General features: G+C 44.3%; 1 protein-coding gene across 3 annotated transcripts in view; it reads left to right on the forward strand.

The window, feature by feature from the left end:
• The window catches only part of CAP1 (cyclase associated actin cytoskeleton regulatory protein 1), a 45,672-nt gene extending 18,814 nt beyond the window's left edge, over positions 1–26,858 (forward strand). For all 3 annotated transcript variants that reach the window (XM_068268795.1, XM_068268794.1, XM_068268796.1), the window contains exons 7-13: positions 1,500–1,605; positions 1,808–1,997; positions 8,133–8,335; positions 14,993–15,116; positions 18,382–18,464; positions 23,442–23,585; positions 26,115–26,858. In XM_068268795.1, the coding sequence (XP_068124896.1) occupies positions 1,500–1,605; positions 1,808–1,997; positions 8,133–8,335; positions 14,993–15,116; positions 18,382–18,464; positions 23,442–23,585; positions 26,115–26,198 (934 nt within the window). In that variant the 3' untranslated portion in view covers positions 26,199–26,858. The remainder of the gene's footprint in view (positions 1–1,499; positions 1,606–1,807; positions 1,998–8,132; positions 8,336–14,992; positions 15,117–18,381; positions 18,465–23,441; positions 23,586–26,114) is intronic.
• Positions 26,859–27,069: the final 211 nt, after the last annotated feature.

Here is a 27,069-nt window from a genome sequence, read left to right on the forward strand (position 1 = left end):
ATTTTGCTTGCCTTTTTTAACCCCTTCTACAAAGTACGCTCCTAGTGTAAGTTGTTTGCTGTGACTAGTCAGATCTCCCACTGTTGTGGCTAGTTTCTGTGCTGGGGCTTTACTCCCCAGTCAAATGTCTGGCTGCTTAAAGAAAACCTGTAATGAAGAAAAAATCCTCCTGGGGGTACTTACCTCATGAGGGGGAAGCCTCTGGATCCTAATGAGGCTTCCACCATTCTTCTATTGTCCAGCTGCAGCCCCCCGAAGTACGGAGATGTAAATCTTTACCTCTCTGGATCCAGCGCAGACGTCCTAGCAGATCTCCCTTTGGGTTAAGGCAGAAATAGTTGAACCCGATCGATCTGCTCTACTGCGCAGGCACAAATCCTCTTGCGCCTGTGCAGTAGAGTGGATACGATCGGGTTTGGCTATTTCTGCCTTACTCGAAGGAAGAGCCGCTACTGCGCCTGCGCTGGATCCAGGGAGGTAAATATTTCCATTGGCAAGGTACATAAATTGGCGCTTGTCGGGAGAGGATTGCGGGAAGCTTTGGGGGAGCCAGCGCTGGCCTGCAGTTACAGGGATGGGGGAAGCCTCATTGGGACCCTAAGGCTTCCCCCTCCTGAGGCGAGTACCCCCCAGGGGATGTTTGTTTTGTTAGTCACTTTAAAGGAGTAATCAAGCTAATTAACCTACCCCCTGATCTACTTACCTGGGGCTTTTTCCAGCCCCTTGCAGCTGACATGTCCCATGCCGCAGCTCCACTCTCAGCTGCTGGCTCAGGATCCCCGCTGGTGCAGACGGAGACTTTAAGGCTGTCCTCTACTGCACCTGCGCGAGTGCTGCTGTCAAGTCCACGTTGTGTGGACTGTACTGCGAGGACAATCTAGCGAGACACCGTGTGGGCACCCTGGGCTGGTGGTTTAGAGCGGAGCTGCGGCGTGGGACATGTCACCTGAAGCCTCCAGCCCCTTGTAGCTAAGTAGATCGGGGGTAGGTTAATTAGCTTGATGACTCCTTTAAAGGGACTTTGAGCACCTCTCATTGGTATGCCTTTAAGCCAGACAACTTCCAAGTTTTGCTATGACCGCTCTGGAGGAGCCTCTTGCAGTGGCCATGCATGTCACTTCCTCTTCCTACTTCATTCAGTGATGCACTTTTCTAACAGAGAAAACAAGAGTGACCCGGAAGCTATAACATAGCTAAGATGGCAGCCACAATTTTTAAATTGAAATCGAATGAAAACTATTTGGTGTAGAAAAGTGATTTAGGCATCAAATGAAAGAGGAGAGCACAAGCTACAGAAAGGTATGCATCATTAAGTACTTTGCAGTACTGGTCAGAGTCTCTTTAAAGGCATACCCATGAGGTGCTCGGAGTCCCTTTAAGGGTGTTCATACATGGACGCACAGATTTCATATTTTACTATCCCCTCCTTCGACCTGTTCTACAGTTTGGCATATTGTTATGGGTGGGTAAGTAATGTTGTGTAATTTGTTTCTTGACAGAGATAAAAAACATGTAGACTGGGTGCGTGCATACCTAAACATCTGGACGGAACTACAGGCTTATATTAAGGAGCATCATACAACAGGTCTGGCTTGGAGAAAGACAGTAAGTGTGGTCATTTTTTTTGTTTTTCCCATCTGTCTTCTATTTGGATGTGTGTGTGTTTTTTTTTGTTTTGTTTTTTTCTTTATATTGTCTGTTTTTGTTTTTTCTAGAAACCACTACTAGCATTTTTTTTTTTTTTTTTTTGGTTTTTTTTTTTTGGTTTTTTTTTTCTTCAATCCAATTTTATAATTTTATTTTATAGGGTCCAAAGCCTGGAGGTGCTCCACCTGCACCAAGCGCTCCAGTTTCCTCCAAGGCTGGGCCTCCCCCTCCCCCTGGTGGACCACCACCTCCACCACCACCCCCAGCTCCTTCCTCTCCTGCAAGTGATGACTCCGTTTCCCGTGCTCAACTGTTTGCACAACTCAATCAGGGAGAGAATATCACTAAAGGTAAGAAGATAAAATTTGCAGTTTGAAGGTAATGCCTCTGCTATGGCTCTTTCACCCTTGCATCTCAGGTTCCATATTTGCCTTGAGGCTGCTTAGTCCCTCGTTATCTCCCCGGGTGGCTCCTGTCACCCGCAATACTGGTCAAAAGCCTGTCAGAGTCGTGCTTCATGCCTGGCCAGGTGCGCTCCCGTCCCTTGGAGCGTTCTGCGCCTGCGTAGTAGTATTGTGCAACCGCAGAACACTCCTAGGGATGGCAACGCACTTGCACAACTCAGCTAGACTTTCGGGCAGTATTGAGGGTGAAAGGAGCCACCCGGGGAGATCTCGAGGGGGCTTAAGGAAGCCTCTGGTAAGTATGGTACCTGAGATGGCTTTCACACTTTAGTTTCATCTGAAGAGCTTGATAAAGGGATTTTGTGGTAATCCCTGTTTTATGGGGGTTGTGGAGAATTACTTCATGTGAGCACACGTGTGTGCCAATCTCAGGTTCAAATCCCAGCCAGGGATTTCTATTCTCCCAGAGTCTGTGGATTTCCCTGGGCATTCTGGTTTCAGCCCACATCGAAAAACCTAAAGATAAGTGAGATTGATTTCCCTAAATTTGCCCTACACTATGATGGACATATGACTATACTAAGGATTAAATTGAGCCCTTCCGAGAACAGAGACTATATATACTTTGTATTGGAAACCAATATGAGACTATTTTCTTTGCTTCTAATATTTCTACATTCCCTATTTTTGTTAACTGTACTACACAAGCATATATACACACACACACACACACACACACACACACACACACACACACACACACACACACACACACACACACACACACACACACACACTCTGTAAAGCACTGTGGGAGATGTCAGTGCTATATAAAAACTAAGAGGGTTTTTCTCCGGCAAGTAGATCTGCTCAACTCTGTGTGGCTGCGGCCGCTAGCTCGTACACAGTCCGTAGTTGGTTACGGATGCCGCTACGGGGACAGGCCCCGTGAACCGGCTGTGCTGCTTAGCGACGTCACAGTGCAGTTTCCACCAATTAAGCCAAACATTTCGAAAGGATACGCCTTCCTTCGTCAGGGCTTAATGATTGGTCCATTCTTTACACCTTTATCCTCCTTCCGCTACTCAACTCTTCTCCTTGTTCGTCAATGCCGCTTAATCATTGAATGCAAAAGGCTCAATCTTGGTTCAAACCCGCTGGGGCTAGGGAGTTCAAAGTAAAAATCCATTTGATTACTTGCCGGAGAAAAACCCTCCTCCCTTTTCACTTTCGTCATAACGGGACGGCCATCATCTTGTATGCCGATTCGCGCTATCTGGTAGATTTACATCAATTGATGTATACAGTTGTGTTCAAAATTATTCAACCCCCACTGAAATTGAGTGTTTTGGCCAGTTTGACATTGATGTTGATCATTTCAGTCATCTTGTTTACAATTAAATCAGAGGCACTTGTATGTCAGACAAATATAACACAACCTTTATAATGAAATAACCACAAATGTCTTTTCTGTGCTCACATCATCAGTTTTATTCAACCCCCAAGTGACATTCTTTCTTAGTACTTAGTACAACATCCTTTTCCAGTTATAACGGCTTTTAAACGTGAAGCATAGCTTGACACAAGTGTCTTGCAGCGATTTACGGGTATCTTAGCCCATTCTTCATGGGCAAATTCCTCCAGTTCAGTCACATACTTAAACTTGTGCGCTGCAACTGCTTTCTTTAAGTCCCAGCAGAGGTTCTCAATCAAGCCGGACCGGAACACGGAACCCAGCGGAGAATAAGACACTGGTGACAGCGGGGATACGTGCCAGCAGGAGCAGGTAATGTATTGCTGCTAGCAATCGGTCGTTGGGCATTCGAACGCTGTTATCTATGCACTCCCGACCCGCCGGCGATCGAGAAAAATCTTCCGCACGGACGCATTGATGGGAACGATTGATTTCGGACGGAAATCAATCGTTCTGTCAGTGTTTGCGCAACGATTTCGCAGCAGATTCGATCACAGTGATCGAATCTGCTGTATATCGGCGGGAAAATCGTTAGGTGTATGGGCCCCTTAAGAATGAATGTCACTTGGGGGTTGAATACAACTGATAATAATGTGAGCACAGAAAAGACATTTGTGGTTATTTCATTATAAATGTTATGTTTGTCTGACATACAAGTGCCTCTTTGATTTAATTGTAAACAAGATGACTGAAATGATCAAAATCTGTCAAACTGGCCAAAACACTCAATTTCAGTGCCGGTTGAATAATTTTGATCACAACTGTAACTGCTGCAGCTACCAAACTATCCATCGAGGAGAACTATATGCTATCAAGCATTAAATATAAATATGAATAGATGCTTTTTTATGCTATGGTTGAGAGTGATGCAATTTATTGCTTGAACTAAAAATCAAACACGGAATTCCGAGCTACAGTGTTTAGCGCTATGCTATTTTAAAGGTATATGCCTATTGAGGACCATTCGTGCTATGAGGCACTAATTGCTGATTTTTACAATATTAATTACACTTTTTGATGGATTTTACATCTGATTTATGAAGTTCATGAACTCCAATGTGTTATCAAGTTGCCAATAAGGACACTTAAGGTGGCCACACACCATACAATTTTTTTAAATATCTGTTCAATTTAAGAATTGCAATCAATTTTTCTGACTGGTCATATTTTTGAAATGTTACAATGTACCACACACCTATGTTCAATTTTTTTCCTCAATTATGATGAAAATTATTGGAAACTCAAAGAAAATTGCTAGGGTGTGTATATTAACCACTTCACCACTGAGGGGTTTTACCCCCTGACCACCAGAGCAATTTTCACCTTTCAGCGCTCCTTCCATTAATTCGTCTATAACTTTATTATTACTTATCCCAATGAAATGAACTATATCTTGTTTTTTTCGCCACCAATTAGGCTTTCTTTAGGTGGGACATTATGCCAAGAATTATTTTATTCTAAATGTGTTTTAATGGGGAAATAGGAAAAAATGTGGGAAAAAATTATTATTTTTCAGTTTTCGGCCATTATAGTTTTTAAATAAAGCATGCTACTGTAATTAAAACCCATGAAATGTATTAACCCATTTGTCCCGGTTATAAAACCATTTAAATTATGTCCCTATCACAATGTTTGGCGACAATATTTTATTTGGAAATAAAGGTGCATTTTTTTTCAGTTTTGCATCCATCCCTAATTACAAGCCCGCAGTTTATAAAGTAACAGTGTTATACCCTCTTGACATAAATATTTAAAAAGTTCAGTCCCTAAGGTAACTATTTGTGTGTTGTTGTTTTTTTATTGTATTTTTTTTTTTTTTTTTTTAATTACAAAAATAAAATAAAATTGGGGAGTGTGGGAGGTAATGAGTTAATTTATTGTGTAAATGTAATGTTTGTATATGTAAAATGCTTTTAGGGTGTAGTTTACTATTTGGCCACAGAGTGTTTGTTTACATGCGACCTGTAAGCGTCCGGAAGGACGCTTACAGGAAGCAGTAGGAGGCTGGGAGACTCGCAATGATCTCGCTGTTTCTGAAAGAAGCAGCAGATCATTGCGGGGGCTTAGATCAACGAACGGGAATGGATTTTCCCGTTCATTGATCGGCGGGCGGCGGCGGCGTGCACGAGCGGCGGGTGCGCGCGCACGAGCGGCGGGAGCGCGGACAGCGGCGGTAGCGCGGAGGGTACGGATTTTTCCGTCCCTGGTTTTTTAGGAGGGAAAAAAGGGGCGGAGAGATCCGTACGCGTGGGGGTAAAGTGGTTAATAAATTAACAATCCAACACACACCATACAATCTTTAGTAGAAATTGAACAGAAATATCTGGCATTCCAGATCGCTTTAAATCGAAAAAACCGGGAAATCCGATCAGATTTTTCAGTCGAATGGAGCGCAGTCCGCTCCGGCCCATGTGGTCGGTGATAGCGCCGCTCGCGCAGGTGCAGTACAGAGCTACCTGGAGGTCGCTCTGACGTCATCGCCGGGGACCGGGACGGACCTGCGGCGAACGGCTGCTGGCAGAGCTGCGGCGAGGGACGTCCTGGGAGCTTGGAGCTGGAGGAAGCCCCCGGTAAGTACCACTTATTTTACGATCTATCCCCTGATGACTCCTTTAAGCCTTAAATAGCTCAGGCTTTTTCTATGTATTGCTGGTACTATTGATGGGCTAAGGAACACTATCCCATTTCTCTTTGCAGTTTAATTTTATTTACATTGTACTGCTTAGCGCTGCAATCTTTTATATGTAAAAACTAAATTGCTAAAGACCTGGGAGTTGGTATTGTATGTGGCACTTCATTTAACGTGACACTGAAGCAAAAAAATTTACTTTTTGATATAATGAACTGTACGTGTAGTATGGTTTATAGGACAATAGTAGCAAAGAAAAGTCTCATATTTTGTCAGTTGTATAGCTTTTTTTTTTTTTTTTTTTGCATCGCATCATATTGTTTTCGCAATTTGCAATCCACACTCTATACCAGTGGTCCTCAAACTAAGGCTCGCCGGCCGAATGCGGCCCCCTGAGGCTTTTTTTTACTGGCCCCCCACACACAAAATGTATTACTTATAGATGCGAACAGAACAAAGGAGACAGCACTGCTGGCTGTATTCAAAGCTCTTTTAATAGCATCAAGTGGCAGCAGTGACAGACTGCTGTTTCGGTTATGCAACCTTTTTCAAACTGCTTAAAGAAAACCTGAACTGAAATTAAAAGTCAAAATAAGCATACACAAGTCATACTTTCCTTCCATGTAGTCGACACCTCAGTGTCTTTCTCCTGTCCTGCATCCTGATTGTTCATTGTGATCAAGGGAAATTTCTGTCCTCCATTTTGAAAATGGCCATTACCCATAACAGCTTTCTGGTCAGCACACAGTTAAACTGTAACATCGCCCACTTGAGCCATAGGGAAACATGGACATTTATCTGGTACATCAGTTTTCCTCTCAGCTATAACTGACAGCAACTGATATTTTACTGACAGCAACTGATATATTTCAGATCTGACAAAATATTGTCAGAACTGGAAGGGATTATTGTCAGAAGAAAATGGTGAGCTTCTGAGAGGAACTGATGGCAAGGTAACTATGTAATGTTCATTTCAAGTTACCTCATGTGTTTATTTTAAATATTTTTACTCAGTACAGGTTCTCTTTAATAGCCAATAGCAGTTTGAAAAAGGTTGCATAACCGAAACAGCAGTCTGTCACTGCTGCTACTTGTTTTGTTTGGACTGTGCTCCGCAGGAGGCACTGCGGAGAAGCCTTGGCACGCTGCATCACCTGGTTGGAACGGTGCTCCCTTCCTTCTGTCTGTGTTACTTATAGATGAGGTCAGCTACATCTTTAAATATTGGTGGTCCACATATAGAATAGCAGTGCTGGCACCACCCATCCACATGGAAGCCAGAAAGCAGTAATTTTATTGGTTTCCAATCAAATTCCACATCAGGTGACACTGCTGTCCAATTGGACTTCAGGTTGTCACCTGGGTATGCTTCACTGTCTGGCCCACAAAGACCTCTTTTTATGTATACTCCGGCCCCCAGCAGTCTGAAGTATGTTGACCTGGCCCTCGACCCAAAACGTTTGGAGACCCCTGCTCTATACTGTAATTTAAACTATAAAACAGAGCCAAGCTAATGACACTTTGAAGTTTTCTGCACCAAAACCTTAAACAAACACTGAGAGGCAGGTTGAGATAAGTGCTTGAGAAAACCGGACTGAGGCCAGAGAAGCTCTTCTGCATAGATAGCTGAAGCTTATTAACTCTTCCTGTACTGGAAAACAATTTAAACTTCATAAACTGCAGTGTTCTCCCTAGAATTTTTTTCCAGCCGGGTGGCAGGAAAAATCAGCCGGGTGGCAGGAAAAATTAGCCGGGTGGGGTGAGATGAGAGAATGCAAGGCCGGTGCTTCTGTGTGCAACTTTGCATACAGCATAGGAGGAGGTGAGCTGATAGCAGCCGGGTGCTCACCAAAACTAGCCGGGTGGAGCACCCGGCTAAAAGAGCCTGGGGAGAACACTGAACTGTTCATTATCTCAAACGTTTCTTTTCATTTGATGGCTGTTCTGATAATGTATTGAACTTTCCTTTGGGTTTTAGCCTTGAAGCATGTGTCTGATGACCAGAAGACTCATAAAAATCCTGCACTAAAGGCTCACAGTGGTCCAGTCAGAAGTGGACCTAAACCATTCACAAGCCCAAAACCAGCACATGCAGCACCCCCTGCTGCCAAACCAGCTGCCAAACCAGCTCCAAAGAAAGAGCCTGCTGTATTGGAGTTGGAGGGGAAAAAGTGGAGGGTGGTAAGTAAATGAATATATTCTCTACTGTTACCAGCCATACAAAATATAACTTGATCATCTTGAAGTGAAGATGTACACCATTTAACCATAGAGGTAAAATGAAAGATTGTCTTCTTCAAATAGCCCTGTATGGAGTGGTATGTATAAAGCAGAAAGTGACAGCTTTTATACAGTAGCAAAGTATGTGAACCCTTTGGAATTATATGGATCTCTGCACAAATTGGTCATAAAATGTGATCTGATCTTCATCTTAGTCACAATAGACAACCAGTTTGCTTAAAGAGGCACTTAAGCCAACCGGTTTTTTTTTTTTGTTTGTTTTTTTTAAACCTGACAGTGTGCACATTAGAGGAGCCAGATAAGAGTCTTACCGCAGTGTTTGTTTTCTTATCTGGTCCTCTGTTTCCCATAAATCCGCCCAGACAGCCAGCCCTGTCGGCGTCTGACGGCGAATGACCCAGTATAGTAAACACATAAATCATTCCTCCCTTGCTGGGTCCTACTGCCGCTGGCGCCACTGCCTGTACTGAGCTGTGCGAGTGCCTGAACATTGGGGGCGTGCGTGCACGGCGCAATTTGCATTGCATGAGCGAGCGTAGCTAGGAGGCAGGAGACGCAGGAAGCTAACAAGCGCTGGCTGACCCAGAAATGGTTCCGGCTAGCAGCGCCATTTTGAATAAATTATAATTAATGACCCTGTCGGTAACAACGTAACTAAAAGCTCCAGAGCGGCGCTACACAAGCGAAATTGCAGGGCTGGGAAAGAAGATTAAGGTAATATCTTCATTTTGAAAAACGATCCTGGCTTAAGGTTCACTTTAACCACTTGAGGACTGCAGTGGTAACTCCCCCCCCCCCCCCCCCCCCCCCCCCCCAAGACCAGGCTATGTTTTGTGAAACGGGCCACTGCAGCTTTAAGGCCAAGCTGCAGCACACAAGTGATTCCCACTCAACACAGATCGCAGCGCTGTACAAAATAATTCTATGGCGGTTTCGCCGACTAACAGTCTCTCGAGCGGAGAAGGTGGTGCGGAGCTCTGCCCCTCAAGCAGGAGATGCGCGCGCATGCAGCAGTGGCTTCCACTGTGGTATCCTCCCATAAACTCCATTCCTGTTTGTTTTACGTATCATAGATTCGCTATCAAGGATGTTATCATATGTCTGAGGTACTTTTGTAAGACTTTAGCTGACGCTCAAGGATTCTTCTTCACCTCATTGAGCATTCTGCACTGTGCTCTTGGAGTCCCCTTTACAGGACGGCCACTCCTACGAGAGTAGCAGCAGTGCTGAACTTTCTCCATGTATAGAAAATTTGTCGTACTGTGGACTGATGAATTGCAAGGTTTATTGGAAATACTTTTATAACCCTTTCCAGCTTGGTGCAAGTCAACAATTCTTAATCGTAGGTCTTCTGAGAGCTCTTTTGTGCGAGGCATCATTCACATCAGGCAATGCTTCTTGGGAAAAGCAAACTCAAAACTAGTGGTTTGTTTTTGGTGCGTGTGTGTGTGTTTTATATAGGGCAGGGCAGCTGTAACCAACACCTCCAATCTCATCTCGTTGATTGGTCTGATGCTAGCTAACACCACTTTCCTATTCGCTATTGGAGATTTCCGTAGTCTAGGGGTTCACATCAGGGGAGGATGCCTCTCATTTAATGATTTAGGGCTGGTACAGTGCCTGGTGCATTCATGTTTTTGTACAAGGCAATGTGAACCACTAGGCTGGCTGAGGCAAATAAATGCCCAATTACAGAGCAATTAGAGGGTGGGCAAGCTGGTAAATATACATAGCATGATATAGAGCAGAGGCTTGCCTGCAGGGTCTGTGGGAACAAATCTGGTCTCACCATTGTTAAAATGGCTGCATGTGCACAGCTACATAAGGTATTGTCTAGGTTGAAAAGTATTCTACAATCCTAAGACTCCAAAAGGGCTGCTTGAAAACAGTCCCTAGACTCCAGAAGGGCTGCTGGCAGACAGTCCCTAGACACCAGGACGTCTGCAGGCAGACAGTCCCTAGACTCCAAAGGGGCTGCTTTCAGGACTTGTGTGAGAGATTGGCAGGGACAGGATTGATATAATAGGCAAGTAGCCTCTGTGTGATTTGGCTGCAATACAGATAAGCTCTCTGATCCATCTCAGGCTATTCTCATCTCTCTCCCACTACTGGAATATAGCACATGGGGCACGTGTGTGATGTCATTTGGGCTGGGGCTGCTGTAAAAATGGGCCTCTAATTTGTGTTTTCCCCCAGGCCAAAAGGTCCCAGTCCTTCCCTGGTTCACATACTGTTCCCACCTGCACTGTGAAGGTTTACATTGTTGGTTCAATAAAAACATGGAAACCTTTGTGTGGTATTGGCTTAAGCAGACTGATTATTGTTGTGACACTGATGAAATTCAGATCACATTTTATCACCAATTTGTCCAGAAATCCATATAATTCCAAAGGGTTCACATACTTTTTCTTACTACTGTAGTGGGGGTTTTGAATCCGATTACAATTAGCAAGCATAAGGAGCTAAGCAGCTTTTAACGTTTGCAGATTGTAATGTCTAGATAACTGGGTCAGAATATCGAGTCGGGTAGAAAGGGCGCTGGAGATTTTAGGGCAGCCATAGGCTGTAATGTGAATTACGGCTGTAGCGCCGCTCAGTCAGTAATTTGGGCGCTGTCAAATTTGAATTAATGCAGCATTATGCAAATCTTGTTTGCAGAGTTATTTGCAACTCATTGACCATCCCTAGTGCTAATTTATGTCTTTGTATGTGTTTTCCACATAGTGGAAAACTCCTATGCGATTCTGCCTGGTGTGCTCCTGACCCTCAGAGTTCTTGTGAAGTCCATGCCTTGACGCATCTGAGCTGTTTATGTTGCACAAATGAGACCTGCATAGTAATAGGCAGATGGTTATATTTTGGCCTATCAGTGCAGATTAATCTTTGTATGGAAGTATTGGCCTATAAATCAATGGGATTACAAAAGATCAGAGTAGAAGGGCCCAGACTTGCATTACTCTTCAAGTTCATGTTGAATTTTGAAGCTGGTCCATATTCAAGCTGTGTAAATTTGCATACAGAATTTGCAAAATCCAACTCTGAATTATTTGCAGCTCACTGACTATCCCTACCCTTGAAGTCATGTAATGCTCTTTGACATTGAGTAAGATTATTATTTAAGATGGCCAAACAAGTCATGATTTGGTCAGCTGATAAATCCGTTCATGATTATTTTTTTTTTTTTTACTTTACCACTTAACGACCACCTAACGCCGATAGGCGTCGGCAGGTCGAAGTGGTGTTACCCTGGAAACGTTCCATGTCAGTTCACGGAGGGCTTCTCCGTGAACAACCTGCGAGCCTCCGATCGCGGCTCACAGGCTAAATGTAAACACGCGGGGAAGAAATCCCTGCTGTTTACATCATACGGCGCTGCTGCACAGCAGCGCCGTAAAGGAGATTGGCGATCCCCGGCCTATCAGAGGCGGTGCAGGACACATCGCCGTCCTGTGCCGCCCAGGGGAAGGAGGGGTGGGAGGGAAACAGAGCGAGGCTGAAAATCGCTGCGGCGGGGGGCTTTGAGAAGCCCCCTTCCCCGCCTAAGCAGATAGCCGGCGGCTATCAAACCCCCCCCCCAAGCAGGACATCCCCCAAGTGGGGAAAAAGGGGGGGGGGGGGGGGGAGTCTGGTCTCCCTGGCTCAATCCTGATCTGTGCTGTGAGCTGGAGAGCCCACACAGCACAGATCCTTAGATAATCCCCTGGTCCTTAAGTGGTTATGTGTTGAATCTACAGCCAGTGTTTCCCCTGCAAATAAGACATTGATGATTCTATTAGATCAATCGTTTTAAAGCAGAATTGCAGTCAAATGGTTTGACCACGTGATTATAACTTAGAAAATGGTGTATTGAGGGCATATTAAAGGGAACCTAAACTGAGGGGTATATGAATATTTCCTTTTTAAACAATACCATTTGCTTGGCAGTCCTGCTGATCTCTTTTGCTGCTGCTGATCTCTTTGGCTGAATCACACACCTGAAACAAGCATGCAGCTAATCCAGTCTGACCTCAGTCAGAGCATCTGATCTGCATGCTTGTTCAGGGGCTGTGCCTAAAACAGAATCAGCAGGAGAGTCAGGCAACTGGTATTTTAAAAGGAAAAAAATCCATATCCTTCTCAGTTTGGGTTCCCTTTAACCTCCTGAGCGGTATGGACGAGCTCAGCTCGTCCATTACCGCCGGAGGGTGCCGCTCAGGCCCTGCTGGGCCGATTTTTATCAAATAAAAAGCAGCACACGCAGCCGCACTTTGCCAGCCGCATGTGCTGCCTGATCGCCGCTGCTCTGCGGCGATCCGCCGCGAGCAGCGGCTAAAAGAGGGTCCCCCCAGCCGCCCGAGCCCTGCGCAGCCAATCAGTTCCAGCCAGCGCTAAGGGCTGGATCGGAGGCGGCTGACGTCAGGACGTCGGCTGACGTCCATGACGTCACTCCGCTCGTCGCCATGGCGACGAGAAAAGCAAAACGAGGGCCGCTCATCGCGGCCCTTCTTGTTACTTCTGATCGCCGGAGGAGCGCCCTCTAGTGGGCTTTTATGCAGCCAACTTTTAGTTGGCTGCATGAAATAGATTTTTTTTTTTTTTTTAATAAGAAAAAAAAAAAAACCCCTCCCGCAGCCGCCCTGGCGATCTTAATAGAATGCCGGGGAGGTTAACAGTTGGATGTTGCGTTGTAATGCAATGTTAGTCGCAACACAGCAGTACAACGCAACGAAAAAAGTGGTAACGCACATTAATGCTGTTACCATGGCATACATTAGATACAGTGGAGCATGCAGTCAATGAAAAGTATGCCTCTCTGTATCTGTTTAACGTCTGCGTTTAGAGGTAATGCACTGCAAGCAGTGAGTTAAAATAATGCAACATTTGCAACAAGACGTTAACGTAGCACTGTAAATGTCGCATAGGCTTAACATTACAGTGCGTTAACCTGCGTTATGACTTTATAACACAGGACAATAACGTCCTACTGTGAATGCGCCCTAAAGCACAGTTTGAAGTATGCTATAACTTGCATATGTCATGTAGAGGAAAGGCAAGAGCGCTGGCACTGCAGTGTTAGTGATTCTTGTGGAGGGGGAGAGGGTGTGTGGTGGAAATGCAAGTATCCGTTAGTCCAGCAACAGTATGAGCGTGCTCAGGCCGTAGGGTAATCTATGTGCATAGGAGAGAGCGAAGCGCCGGCGCTGCTTCAGTTGCTTTATTCAGTACAAATTGCTGCGTCAAATGCATACATCATTAAAATGTGAGACACATACCGGATGTTGCTACAAATGGGTGCAGGGCTTGGAGAGCCTTACGGACGTTTCACGCTGGTACACTTCTACTGTTGCGTCCTCTTTGGGAAGAATGTGTGAGTTTTAGGCCCCTTTTCCACCGGCAGTTGATAGGCAATGAAAAGCCTCTCACGCTCTCAACAGTGCTTGCTGCTGCCTGGTAACTGTTTGCACACAGTACAACTGCTCATGGAAATGAGCTCTTAGAATAGCAGCCTGTGGCAGTGTAAATGGTTCACTATACACTTTCACTTATCCTTAAAGAGAACCCGAGGTGGGTTTGAAGATTATTATCTGCATACAGAGGCTGGATCTGCCTATACAGCCCAGCCTCTGTTGCTATCCCAAACCCCCCTAAGGTCCCCTTGCACTCTGCAATCCCTCACAAATAACAGCCACGCTGCTGACAAACAGCTTGTCAGAGCTGGCTGTGTTTATCTCTATAGTGTCAGTCTGCTGCTCTCCCCCCCTCCTGCAGAACTCAAGTCCCCGCCTGCAGCCCTTCCCTCCCTGCTAATTGGAGGGAAGGGACGGGGGCAGGGACCGGAGCTATGCAGGAGGCGGGGGAGCAGCTGAGACTGACACTACAGATGTAAACACAGCCTCACAGCATGGCTGTGATTTATGAGGGATTGCAGAGTGCAGGGGGACCTTAGGGGGGTTTGGGATAGCAACAGAGGCTGGGCTGTATAGGCAGATCCAGCCTCTGTATGCAGATAACATTCTTTAAACACACCTCGGGTTCTCTTTAAAAAAAACTCCATGAAACTATGGAGAAGCGTAATGTTAGAGAGATTATGCAGAAAATGTGTTGTCTGGCTGACATCAGTGGTGCCCAGTTGTGTGTACATATAATATACACTATCTGTAGGAAACTTACTGGTATATTTCCACATACACAGTATTTTTCAATGTATAAATTGTATAATATTTTGGGGAAAAAAGTTCTTAAAACTGTTAGCCCTGTGAGAGGGGGACTACCTCCTCTTACCCCATCTGGAAGTAAGGTTATATAGCAATGATGGATTTATCACAAAGTGCCATCACTGCAGTTTTAGGCTGCTTTCACATGGGAGGCTGAACTTCTCGCTTATTGGGTAGTGAAGGCTGCTGGCTTCAAGCAGCAATTATGTCATCATTTGGCAGAAAACTCCATGGTGGGCCATCTCTTCACTGCCAGTAACGAGCACCAGCAAATGTACTGCCTTCAACCTGAATACTATTCCAGTATAGGTAGCCAGATGACCCCTGTCTAGTATAGGTCTCTTGTTAATTATAACTTTATGGATGACAACGTTTTTAAATCCTATACTTTTTGTTTTCTTAGGAAAATCAAGATAATGCCACCAATTTGGTTATCTCAGACACTGAACTAAAGCAGGTGGTTTATATCTACAAGTGTACAAACAGCACTCTGCAAGTAAAGGGCAAGATCAATTCCATCATAGTAGGTAAGCACTGAGCAGTTGTTAATTCACCCTCCCTAAAAGCAAAAAAGTTTGTTTTTACAGTATAACCCTGCAGTGACTCAGTTGGCCAGCTCCTCACTCCAGCCTCCTCACCCTCCTACCTTCCCCGACATTTGGGGAAAAGTATTTGTACTCTCACTAACTCATATCATGGGGATGGGCATGATGGCAATTCCCACTGCTGCTGGTTCCGTGTAAAGCATGGTACACACTTACACATGTTTGAATGTTTGCAGGGTGCCCCAACTGGGCACAGTGCCGAAGGGGGGGCAGACTTCTTTCCTCCTCCCCCCTCCCTGTCACTGTGCTCCTCCATAGTGCTGCCGCTGTGGAAAAAAGCTTCACACTCCCTTTCCCTGGCTCCATCAGATGCTAGATCAGCAGGTCCATGCTGTCTCCTCTGCACTGCCACTCACTCTGAATCAGGAAGTAGTGCGAGCGGCAGTGCAGAGGAGACGACGTGGACCTGCTGCTCTAGCATCTGATTGAGCCAGGGAAAGGGAGTGTGAAGCTTTCTTCCGCAGCGGCAGCACTATGGAGGAGCACAGTGATAGGAGGGGGGCCTCGTTGTGAGTTTTCCACCCCACAGCAGCCCATGGTTGTGACTTACCCAGCCACCCCACAGCAGCCCATGGAGGCCACTTAACCAACCCACAGCAGCCCTTCTAGCCACCCTGCCATCCACCGCACAGCAGCCCATCTAGCCACAGTGCCATCCACCGCACAGCAGACCATTGAGTTACTGTCCCATCCACCGCACAGCAGCCCATGGAGTTGCCCTGGACTATCTTGCCAGCTACTGTCTGTGGAGGGAGTGGGGGTGACCATAATCTGTCATTAACTGTCCTGGAGAGGAGGTGTGTAATATGTCGCCCAATCTGTCATTAACGGTTGGGAGGGAACTTTGTGATAGACAAGAGACTTTTGGGCTGCAGTTTGGGCACTCTGTCCCCAAAAGGTTCGCTATCACTGCCCTATACTTTGTTTTGTAAGCTACATGCTGTTTAATCTTCTATACCTACTGCCTTTGTGTAATTCGCTGTAGCCAAAATTACAGTTTATATTTGACCTACTGCATATTAAGTTCTCACTAGATGTGCTGTTATACTGGTGGCAATTTTGTGTAATTTTACCATGTTCTGTACACAACTACTTTTTTACATTTGACAATAAGAGCTATTTTGAAACTTAGAGTGGTATGGCAGCCTCCAGGTCTCTCACCTTGGGTTCCTTTTAAAAGGAAATAAATGTCAGCCTCCATATCCATCTCAGTTCAGGTGTCCCTTAAAGGGATACTGTAGGAGGGTCGGAGGAAAATGAGTTGAACTTACCCGGGGCTTCTAATGGTCCCCCGCAGACGTCCTCTGCCCGTGCAGCTACTCACCAATGCTCCGGCCCCGCCTCCGGTTCACTTCTGGAATTTCAGACTTTAAAGTCTGAAAACCACTGCGCCTGCGTTGCCGTGTCCTCGCTTCCCCTGATGTCACCAGGAGCGCACAGTGCAGGCACAGACCATACTGGGCCTGCGCAGTACACTCCTGGTGCCATCAGCGGGAGTGAGGACACGGCAACGCTGGCGCAGTGGTTTTCAGACTTTAAAGTCTTAAACTCCAGAAGTGAACCAGAGGTGGGGCCGGAGCATTGGGGAGTGGCTGCACGGGCACAGGATGCCTGCGGGGGGACCATTAGAAGCCCCGGGTAACTTCAACTCATTTTCCCCTGACCCCCGTACAGTGTCCCTTTAACTATAGAAACCGCAAGGTTATGGTGAGGAGCTAAAGCTGTGCATTTGTTTAGAAGTTGGGGGGGAAAAAAAACTGTCTTTGTAATGCACAATTTTTAAAATTGAATTTCTTTAAAACTTAAAGGGAACCAGAGACGCCAGGAAAAAGATTTTATACATACCTGGGGCTTCCTCCAGCCCCATACGCACGGATCGCTCCCACGCCGCCGTCCTCCGCTTCCTGTATCAGCCAGTTCCGGGTCCCGTAGTTTCCGTCAGTCGGCGTCAGCACGCGGCCAATTGTCCGCATCACCGGTTCTCCCAGCATACCATTACGCGTGCGGCTGCATACTGCGCAGCCGCACGTGTAAGGGTATGCTGGGAGCCCCTGTGATGCGGACAATTGCCCGCGTCCGCCGGAAGTGACGGGACCCGGTACCGGCGGATCCAGGTAGCGGAGCACGGCGGCGTGGGAGCGATCCAGGCTTATGGGGCTGGAAGAAGCCCCAGGTATGTATGAAATCTTTTTCATTTTCTAAGTCCGGCGTCTCTGGTTCTGTTTAATCATAAGGAGGGTGAGCTAGAGGTTTTGATTGAGGAGCAGCAGGTGGTATATATCTGCAAATTTGCCAGCAGTAGTGCATTAATGCCATACATGGTAATAAAACAACCATGACACATGCAGTCACTTGGAAGCAATCCAGCTCTGTAGTGGTTTAATAAGGGCATTAAGTCTGAAGCAAAGTTCCCTTTATCAACAAATGTCTGTCAACATAGCAGTGCTGCTTAAATATTTTTGTGCGTTTTAAGCCTAAAATTCAGTTTTATTTTGCAGCCAGTAGTAGCAAGTTTCCAAGACTGGCTGTAAGCTCAAATTTTACATCTTTGCAAGGATGACCTCTGTCTTCTAACATAGAACTGAGCTAAGGTGATTCCACCCCCCAAAGATTGACTGTCCCCTAGTTATTACATTTTTGGTAGTGGGATTATAAAGTTTGGTGGTACTGTAGCCTAATGTTGCTTCCACATGCTGGCAGATGTATGCTGCGGAGATCTCTGCTTTTTATTAGGCAGTTTTGTAATGTTTATTGGCCATCAGGATCAGAGTAAAGTCTGAGTACTTCCACTGTACATTTTGAATTCAGATTTTAGTGGCTCATTGGTGTACCATGGATGTGCAGGTCACTCTCTATATGCGTGTTGAATAGAGATGCCATTCATGGCTCTTTTCATGAGGTTGGTTTACTAAATGCAAAAAGTGAAGCTGTTCATTTTGAACATTTAATCCTGTACATGGAATTTAGGTACTGATGCATGAAATGAAAACAAATTTTAGTCACTGCTCTTCACTTTAGTAAATCGCTGTGGATGCTAACGTATAAAAACGAATAAAAATAACATTGGTACAAAATTGGATTTCCAGTATTGGTCGCATTCCATTCCGTTACAAAACAATATGAATTGGTTGCTATGGACAACCTCTCGTCTGTTAGTGCAGGTGTGATTCTTTGTTTGTTTTTCCAGACAACTGTAAGAAGCTTGGCCTAGTGTTTGAAGATGCTGTGGGCATTGTGGAGATAATCAACGCACGTGATGTTAAAATACAGGTGGGTAGTATACCCTTCTCAAATCTACGTTGAACTATACAAGTGAGACACTGGTCACTCTTGTGGTGTTGGGGAACAAAAACCATTTCATGCACAAAATTTTTGGTACAATAGGTGCGTTAACCACTTAAGGACCAGGGGAATTTCTAATGATCGGTGCTACGTGGGCTCTACAGCCCGCATCATCGATCAGGATTACACCAGGGCGATCAGACTTCCTCTCCCCCCCCCCCCCCCTTTTTTTCCCCACTAGGGGGATGTCCTGCTGGGGGGGTGGTGGTCTGATCGCCGCCGGCCATTAGTGAGTAGCGGGGGGGGGCCCTCCTCAAAGCCCCCCTCCGCAGCGTTTTCCGTCCTCTCCCCGCTTACCTCCCTCCCCTCCTTTCCCTAGGTGGCGCAGGACGGACATCCGTCCTGCGCATTGTAGGATAGGCTTCAGCCTATCATAGGCCGGCGATCCCCGGCCAATCAGAGGCCGGGGATCACCGATCTGCCTTACGGCGCTGCGATCGGCGGCTCGCACACTGTTCACGGAGACACCCTCCGTGAACTGGCATGGCAGGCCGCTCGTACGAGTGGCCGTTTCCATGCTATACCACTAACAACCAGGCGCCGCCTATCGGCGTTAGCTGGTCGTTAAGTGGTTAAGGTTTAACCACTTAAGCCAATGTGGACGGATATATTTGTCTAAAAAGCGCGACTCAAAGGCAATCTAGACGAATATATAAGTCCAGCAGTGTTGCTGCCCTTGTGCACGTGGCTCGTTCTCTGAGGCTATTACGGGGGATTGATTGCCTCGGGGGAACACTGGTTCCTCTTCAGCAAACTATTCCCTGCAAATGAATCAGGAGGTATTTGATTCATTACCGAAATGTAAAATTAAAAATAAATTCTTGCACTCCTTGGTATCTTCCAGGAGAGTGCTTAGCACCACCTAGTAGCCAAAAAGTAACATTAAAGTAGAAATGGGGGGGAGGAATAAACACTAAATAAAAACACGCACGCACGCACATATATATATATATATATATATATATATATATATATATATATATATATATATATATATATATATATATATATATATATATATATATATATATATATATATATATATATATATATATATATATATATATATATAATTTTTGACCCCTCACTGATTTTGTAAGTTTGCCCGATGACAAAGAAATGAAGTCTCAGAACAGTATAATTTCAATGGTAGGTTTATTTTAACAGTGGCAGATAGCACCTCAAAAGGAAAATCGAAAAAATAACCTTAAATAAAAGATAGCAACTGATTTGCATTTCATTGGGTGAAATAAGTTTTTGAACCCTCTAGCAATAAAAGACTTAATACTTAGTGGAAAAACCCTTGTTTGCAAGCACAGAGGTCAAACGTTTCTTGTAATTGATGACCAAGTTTGCACACATTTTAGGAGGAATGTTGGTCCACTCCTCTTTGCAGATCATCTCTAAATCCCTAAGGTTTCGAGGCCGTCTCTGTGCAACTCTGAGCTTGAGCTCCCTCCATAGGTTTTCTATTGGATTAAGGTCCGGAGACTGACTAGGCCACTTCATGACCTTAATGTGCTTCTTCTTGAGCCACTCCTTTGTTGCCTTTGCTGTATGTTTTGGGTCATTGTCGTGCTGGAACACCCATCCACGACCCATTTTCAGTTTCCTGGCAGAGGGAAGGAGGTTGTTGTTCAGGATTTCACGATACATGGCTCCGTCCATTTTCCCGTTAATGTGATTAAGTTGTCCTGTGCCCTTAGCAGAAAAACACCCCCAAAGCAAAATGTTTCCACCCCCATGCTTGACGGTTGGGACGGTGTTTTGGGGGTCATAGGCAGCATTTTTCTTCCTCCAAACACAGCGAGTGGAGTTAAAGCCAAAGAGCTCTATTTTGGTCTCATCAGACTACAGCACCTTCTCCCAGTCACTCACAGAATCATTCAGGTGTTCATTGGCAAACTTCAGACGGGCCTGCACATGTGCCTTCTTGAGCAGGGGGACCTTGCGAGCCCTGCAGGATTTTAATCCATTGCGGTGTAATGTGTTTCCAATGGTTTTCTTGGTGACTGTGGTCCCTGCTAATTTGAGGTCATTCACTAACTCCTCCCGTGTAGTTCTAGGATGCTTTTTCACCTTTCTCAGAACCATTGACACCTCACGAGGTGAGATCTTGCGTGGAGCCCCAGAGCGAGGTCGATTGATGGTCATTTTGTGCTCCTTCCATTTTCGAACAATCGCACCAACAGTTGTCACCTTCTCTCCCAGCTTCTTGCTAATGGTTTTGTAGCCCATTCCAGCCTTGTGCAGGTCTACAATTTTGTCTCTGACATCCTTGGACAGCTCTTTGGTCTTTCCCATGTTGGAGAGTTTGGAGTCTGCTTGATTGATTCTGTGGACAGGTGTCTTTTATACAGGTGACTAGTTAAGACAGGTGTCCTTAATGAGGGTGACTAATTGAGTAGAAGTGTCTAACCACTCTGTGGGAGCCAGAACTCTTAATGGTTGGTAGGGGTTCAAAAACTTATTTCACTCAATGAAATGCAAATCAGTTGCTATCTTTTATTTAAGGTTATTTTTTCGATTTTCCTTTTGATGTGCTATCTGCCACTGTTAAAATAAACCTACCATTGAAATGATACTGTTCTGAGACTTTTCATTTTTGTCATTAGACAAACTTACAAAATCAGTGAGGGGTCAAATAATTATTTCCTCCACTGTATATACCGTATTACCTTTAGCCTATATGGGCTTGTAATTAGTGATGGACGCAAAACTGAAAAAAATGCACCTTTATTTCTAAATAAAATATTTGCACCATACATTGTACTAGGAAAATATTTAATGTTACAATAACCGGGACAAATGGGCAAATGTGTGGCTTTTATCCACAGCAGAATGTTTTATTTTAAAACTATAATGGCTAAAAACTGAGGTTTTTTCCTTTTCCCTTATTATTCCTGTTAAAATACATTTAGAATAAAATAATTCTTAGCAAAATGTACCACCCAAAGAAAGCCTAACTGGTGGCAAAAAAAAACAAGATATAGATCATATAGGTGTCATAAGTAGTGATAAAAATTATTGGCGAATGAATGGAAGGAGCTCTGACAGGAAAATTGCCTTCATCCTGAAGGTAAAAACACCTGTGGGCTGAAGCGGTTAAACGCAGGTCTAAAGCCTCTTGCACACTACATGCGATTCCGATTTGCGGTTCTTAATCAACTTTAACATGCGATTCCACTGCGATTTTTTTTTTTTTTTTTTTTTTTTTTTTTTTTTTTTTTTTTTCATATAGCATCCAGGGAAAATCTGAATCGCAAATAGGATTTGCAGGGGGCCTTAGGACCATGGAAATACATTCTGTGCGTTTTTGTTTTTTTTCCCATGTGATTGTATTGCATGAAACTGTATGCTATTTGGCAACCTGTGACACCTGCCTTAGGCATATTGCACACTACATGCGATCCCAATTTTTATTTTTTTTCTTGTTGTATACGTCTGATTTTGGATTCCGATTAAAAAATCTTAGCATGCAGTACGTTTAATCGGAATCCAAAATCGGATCAGATAAAAAAATCTGAATCGCATGTAGTGTGCAAGAAGCCTAAGGGCCTTTTTCCACTAGCCTGCGATTTGCGATTTGCTTCTGATCGCAAATCGCAAGGTACATTAAACTAATGGAAACTGCAGCAGCAATTTCCATTAGTGCGATCCGATTGCGATGCAATTTTGTTCAAAACGCAATCGGTGTCCTGCCGCGTTTTGTATGCGATTGAGCTGTACTATGAGTATAGTAGCTCAATCGCAATCGCATAGTGGAAATTAAAACGCGATTGCGATCGGAATCGCAACCGCATTTCATAGTGGAAAAGAGCCCTAAAGGCTGTAATTGTTGAATGCTGTGTTTTATTTACAATTGGGGATTGATGGCAATGCTTAGGAGAACTTTTGGAGAAGCATGTGATCAGCTGATAGATTTGTAAGGCTCTGATTTGCTGGTCATAATGCATTAAACCAGGAAGTCATCACAGCAAATTAGAACCTTCCAAATCTATATGCTCATCCAACTGATCACATGCCTCTCCATGAGTTCTCCTAAGCATTGCCATCCCTATTTACAATTGATGTTTTATCACATCTGGTTGTTGCCCATGTTCCGTGCTGACTTTCTCTCATGCTTTACATCTTTGAAGTGTTTGTGGTGGTTTCACATCATTTAATTACATAAGACAGCACTAGTCAGTGGTGTCACCAGGTGGGTGCGGTAGGTACAGACTGCAACAGGTGTTGCCAGCAGAGGTTGTGGCACCAAGCTCCAAACTAAGGTAGAGTAAGGCTATGTAAATATAGACCAGGCTAGTATCTGATGTACTTATCTTTCCTGCACTTTTCCCTTCTGGCTGCTCCATGTTGAGCTGATAAGAGGCCATGCTGTAGTCACCACTTAGCAAAGGTGTCCCAACACACACGCCACCAGGGCCACGTGGTAGTCACCCCATAGCAAACTATGGGCAGTATAACCATTCCAATCTCCTCTCTACCCCTATAGAAAAAGGTCCAGTATAGCCCCTTCTCAACCCCAAGTGTCAGTAACAAGCAATGTTACAAAAAAGTATTGTTGGTTTGGTTTAGCCTGTCGAAGGTTCATGGGGTAAGAGGGGTGACACCATGAGTTTCCGCAACGGGTGACACCAACCCTAGTGATGCTTCTGGCACTAGTACCAATAGTTTTTTTTTTTTTTTTTTTTTTTGATGTAACTATAGTCAAAACGTAAGATTTTGAAAGGTTGGGGAAGTATCTGTTGTGTTTCTACACCCGTGTCACCATTTTCCCCTCCTTGTTCCTCACCTCAGTACCATGCCACTATTCACTTATATTTTGAATAGGGTGCTCAAAGAGAGAGGCCTTTCTAAAATGTTCATGAGTTTTTTTCTTTACACTTTTGTTTGGTTATTTAGGTTCTAGGTAAAGTGCCAACAATTTCTATTAATAAGACAGATGGTTGCCATGTTTATCTAAGCAAGGATAGTCTGAGTTGTGAGATCATCAGCGCCAAATCCTCAGAGATGAACATTCTGGTCCCAGGAAGTGGAGGAGATTTTGTAAGTATATGTTTGACATGTATAAAATAGCAGCTTGAGGCATCCTTTTTTTTAATGTTCGGTGAAATGATTGTACTGTAACAAGAGCCAGGCTTTTCTTCACATAATGAATGTGACTTGTGGTAATCCTTTTTTTAATTGGCTATAAAAAAATTCATACAAAACTGATTTTGCATTACTCTTAAAGGGGAACTTCAGCCTAAACAAACATACTGTTAAGTTACATTAGTTATGGTAATTAGAATAGATAATCTTTTACCCACCCTGTTTTAAAAGAACAGGCAAATGTTTGTGATTCATGGGGGCTGCCATCTTTTTGGTTGAAAGGTGACAGGGAGCATGAGACACAGTTCCAACTGTCCTGTGTCCTGATCACCCCTCCCAGCTGCACACGCTAGGCTTCAAATGTCAAATTCAAAATGTAAAAAGAAAAAAAATTGCACCAAAACAGCAGAACGAGAACATCAGAAATCCCATCATGCTTTGCACAGCATAAGGGGGAAACTGCCCGGGCAGTTTTCTTCTGTGCAGCTAAAAATGAGGCTTGTATAAGAGAAACAAAGTTCTGATGCTGTGAAACTGTTAAAGAAACACCAGGCCTTTTCAGTGCTGCTGAGTCGATTTTTAGTCTGGAGGTTCACTTTAAAGAGAACCAAAGCTGAAGCTGGCTTTCAGAAATGCATACTTAAGGAGAGGGAAGCTTTGGATCCTAATTAGGCTTCCCACGGCATCCTCTAAATATTGCTGACTGCTGTAGGTCTGTAAAATAAAATGTATATGACCCATATGACATACTGCATCCTTTCTGGTCATGGTGTCTCTTCCAGCTGTGTATTTACATGCTTACTACTTAATGCTATTTTGCTTATGTGATGCTGTGCGTCACGATTATTTCAAGTTTCACAGAGGTGTAACATTCTGAAAAAGTTTGAGCCACTGCACTAGACAGACTGGAGAGGGGATGGAATCTTAAAATTGGTAAAGCAGTAGATAATTTAGAAATGATGGATGACTGAACTATGCCTTCTCTACACTGTGCGTTGATGGTGTTTTATTTTATATAAGTACATCTTTAGCATGTTGTAAGCATACTTCAGGTACTGCAGATCATTTCTAACTTTTGGTGAAAAGTGGCAGATTTGCTTTAAAGCCCATCTCCACTTTCAAATGTTATAGCCGGTAGCAAATAATGTGCAAAAAGGCTTAGGTAGGGGTTGTGCAGCAGAATGGTTAATTTTAGGAGTAGCTAGGGGGCCAATTAGTGTTAGGATAGGGTAAAAGGTAGGTTTGACAAGGCGTTAGAAAATTGTCAGTATTTACATTATTCTACTAGACTTCACCCAGTGCCCAAATATTGCATACAGTATGATTCTTTGCCACCCAGTCACTTTGGCACAGGGTACGCCAAATGACTGTTCACCCTGCTGCCACTGAAAATCCGGGTGGTGTTAATTACTATTTGCCTTCCTTGTCGTAAATGATGTCTATAGTGGTGCTCGTGAGGTGCAGCATGGGAAACCGTGCGTGCTGAAATGACCTGCCTCACAAATTTCCTGGTGCCCTTCTCCTATGTTTTCCCCCACCCCAAACTTGCTCATTTAATATCCCTCCTGCTTAGTCACTGGTAGGCCTAGTCAATGAGATTTAGATCATTTTGAAGGTGCATACACACCTCTTAACTTAGGACAACATCACTGGCTAGCCTGTACAGACATGGTGTCAGCTATTTGGCTATGTAGCTGACTTTTTTTTTTCTATGCATGGGAGGGGGCGCGTGTGTCACGTCACAGGGGAGCTGCAGAGACAATGTGGGGGAAGGGGGAGTTGAGAAAATCCCACGGTTTGGGGGGGTGACAGCCGCTGTATAGACGATCAGCTGAGACGGTCGTTATCAGCCACCTTAGTCAGGGGTGTTATGGGCTTTTAAATTCATACAGAATTATGAAAATTTTGTTTGCAAATGTATCAAGCTTGAATGGGGACCAATCAATTGCCTCCTTGCCAGGATTCTATTGGTCTGTTTTCCAGCTGCATATATTTGCATAATCTTGTATAAAATCTGAGCAATTTGAATCTCATTGACTGGAATGATGAGATTTATCACTGGGACTCCAAAAAATTCCAGTAATTTTATGGTACTTCAGTCCATGTCTCCAGCAGCTGCTGAGGTGTGCTAATGTGGTGAGACCTGGTTTTGTGGTTTTACATGTATGGGTATTCTTTCTCCCTCCCTTCCCCATGAGTAAATGGAGGGAATTTTTGCAACAGTGTATGGTTTATTGGGGGGGGGGGGGGGGGGGGGCAAAGTAGTTCAGAGGTGTTTTGGCTCCATTCAGAGGTGCTTTGGCTCTGAATAGCAGGGTTATATGAAGCTGAAGAAACTTTTAGGTAAGTTTAGAAAGGGGTATATTGGGGTAAGAGTGAGAGGTTCACAGTTGTGTTGGGGGTATATTTTAAAAAATAAAATTACTTTACATGTAGTTTTTGTCCTTATTCCTGCAAATAACTAAAATATATCTTTCTTTTCAGAGTGAGTTTCCAGTGCCAGAGCAATTCAAGACTGTTTGGAATGGTGAAAAGTTGGTGACCACGGTGACAGAGATTGCAGGATAGATGCAGTCATTTCCCTGAGGTGACATGGGCTGGACACCATGTCTTCCTAGTGTTCTGTGTTCTCTCTGCTGCTTATCTCTTGAGGATTGCTCTAGCTGTAGGGTAGAGACCTAATCCTTGCAGCCCAGTGCTGATTAATATCCTACTGTACCACACCTAATTAGTGCCAGAAGTCAGCTGAGAGCTGCTTATGTTAATCTGCTGTCCCACCCCCCCACCCCCATGCCAGTACAAAGGGTGGGGCTCTGACTGTCTTCTAAACCATTCTGGGTAGTGGCTGGATGACCAGTAAACTGTTAATTGGACCAAAGTATGAGCACTTTGTAAATGGATCGCACTCATTCCAGCAAGGAACGTGTACAGTTCCAAATCACTGTATTACTTTTCTGCATTTCTAGGGTTTACTTTTTTTTTTTTAATATACCTTTAATATCTTCATGAATATGCAATGGTTGTCCTTATTCTGCCAAATCCTTTCTCCTGGCCTATCACTTCCGTACTGATCCATAAACTAATATAATGCCAATGTGTCCTAAAGATTTCCGATATGTTGTAAGCAGGTTCTGATGTATTAAGGGAATAAAAGCAGATCTTGCACAGACTGTGGAATATACACGTTTACAAATCAAGCATTTTATTAAAAATTCAAAGTGAAATGTACATTGTTGTCTTTCATTCATCTTAAACGCCATATGTCAGTGTACTGTAATTATAAAAATACAAGCATTTCCCTGAACTTAAAGAGAACCTGAACTGAAAATAAAGTCAAAATAACAATACACAGGCCATGCTTATCTCCCGTGTAGTCTACTATTCAATCTTTCTCCTCTCCTGTGTCCCATTTGTCCACTGTGATCAATGGAATTCTCCA

Source organism: Hyperolius riggenbachi, chromosome 2 (assembly GCF_040937935.1).
Source record: "Hyperolius riggenbachi isolate aHypRig1 chromosome 2, aHypRig1.pri, whole genome shotgun sequence".
NCBI lineage: Eukaryota > Metazoa > Chordata > Amphibia > Anura > Hyperoliidae > Hyperolius > Hyperolius riggenbachi.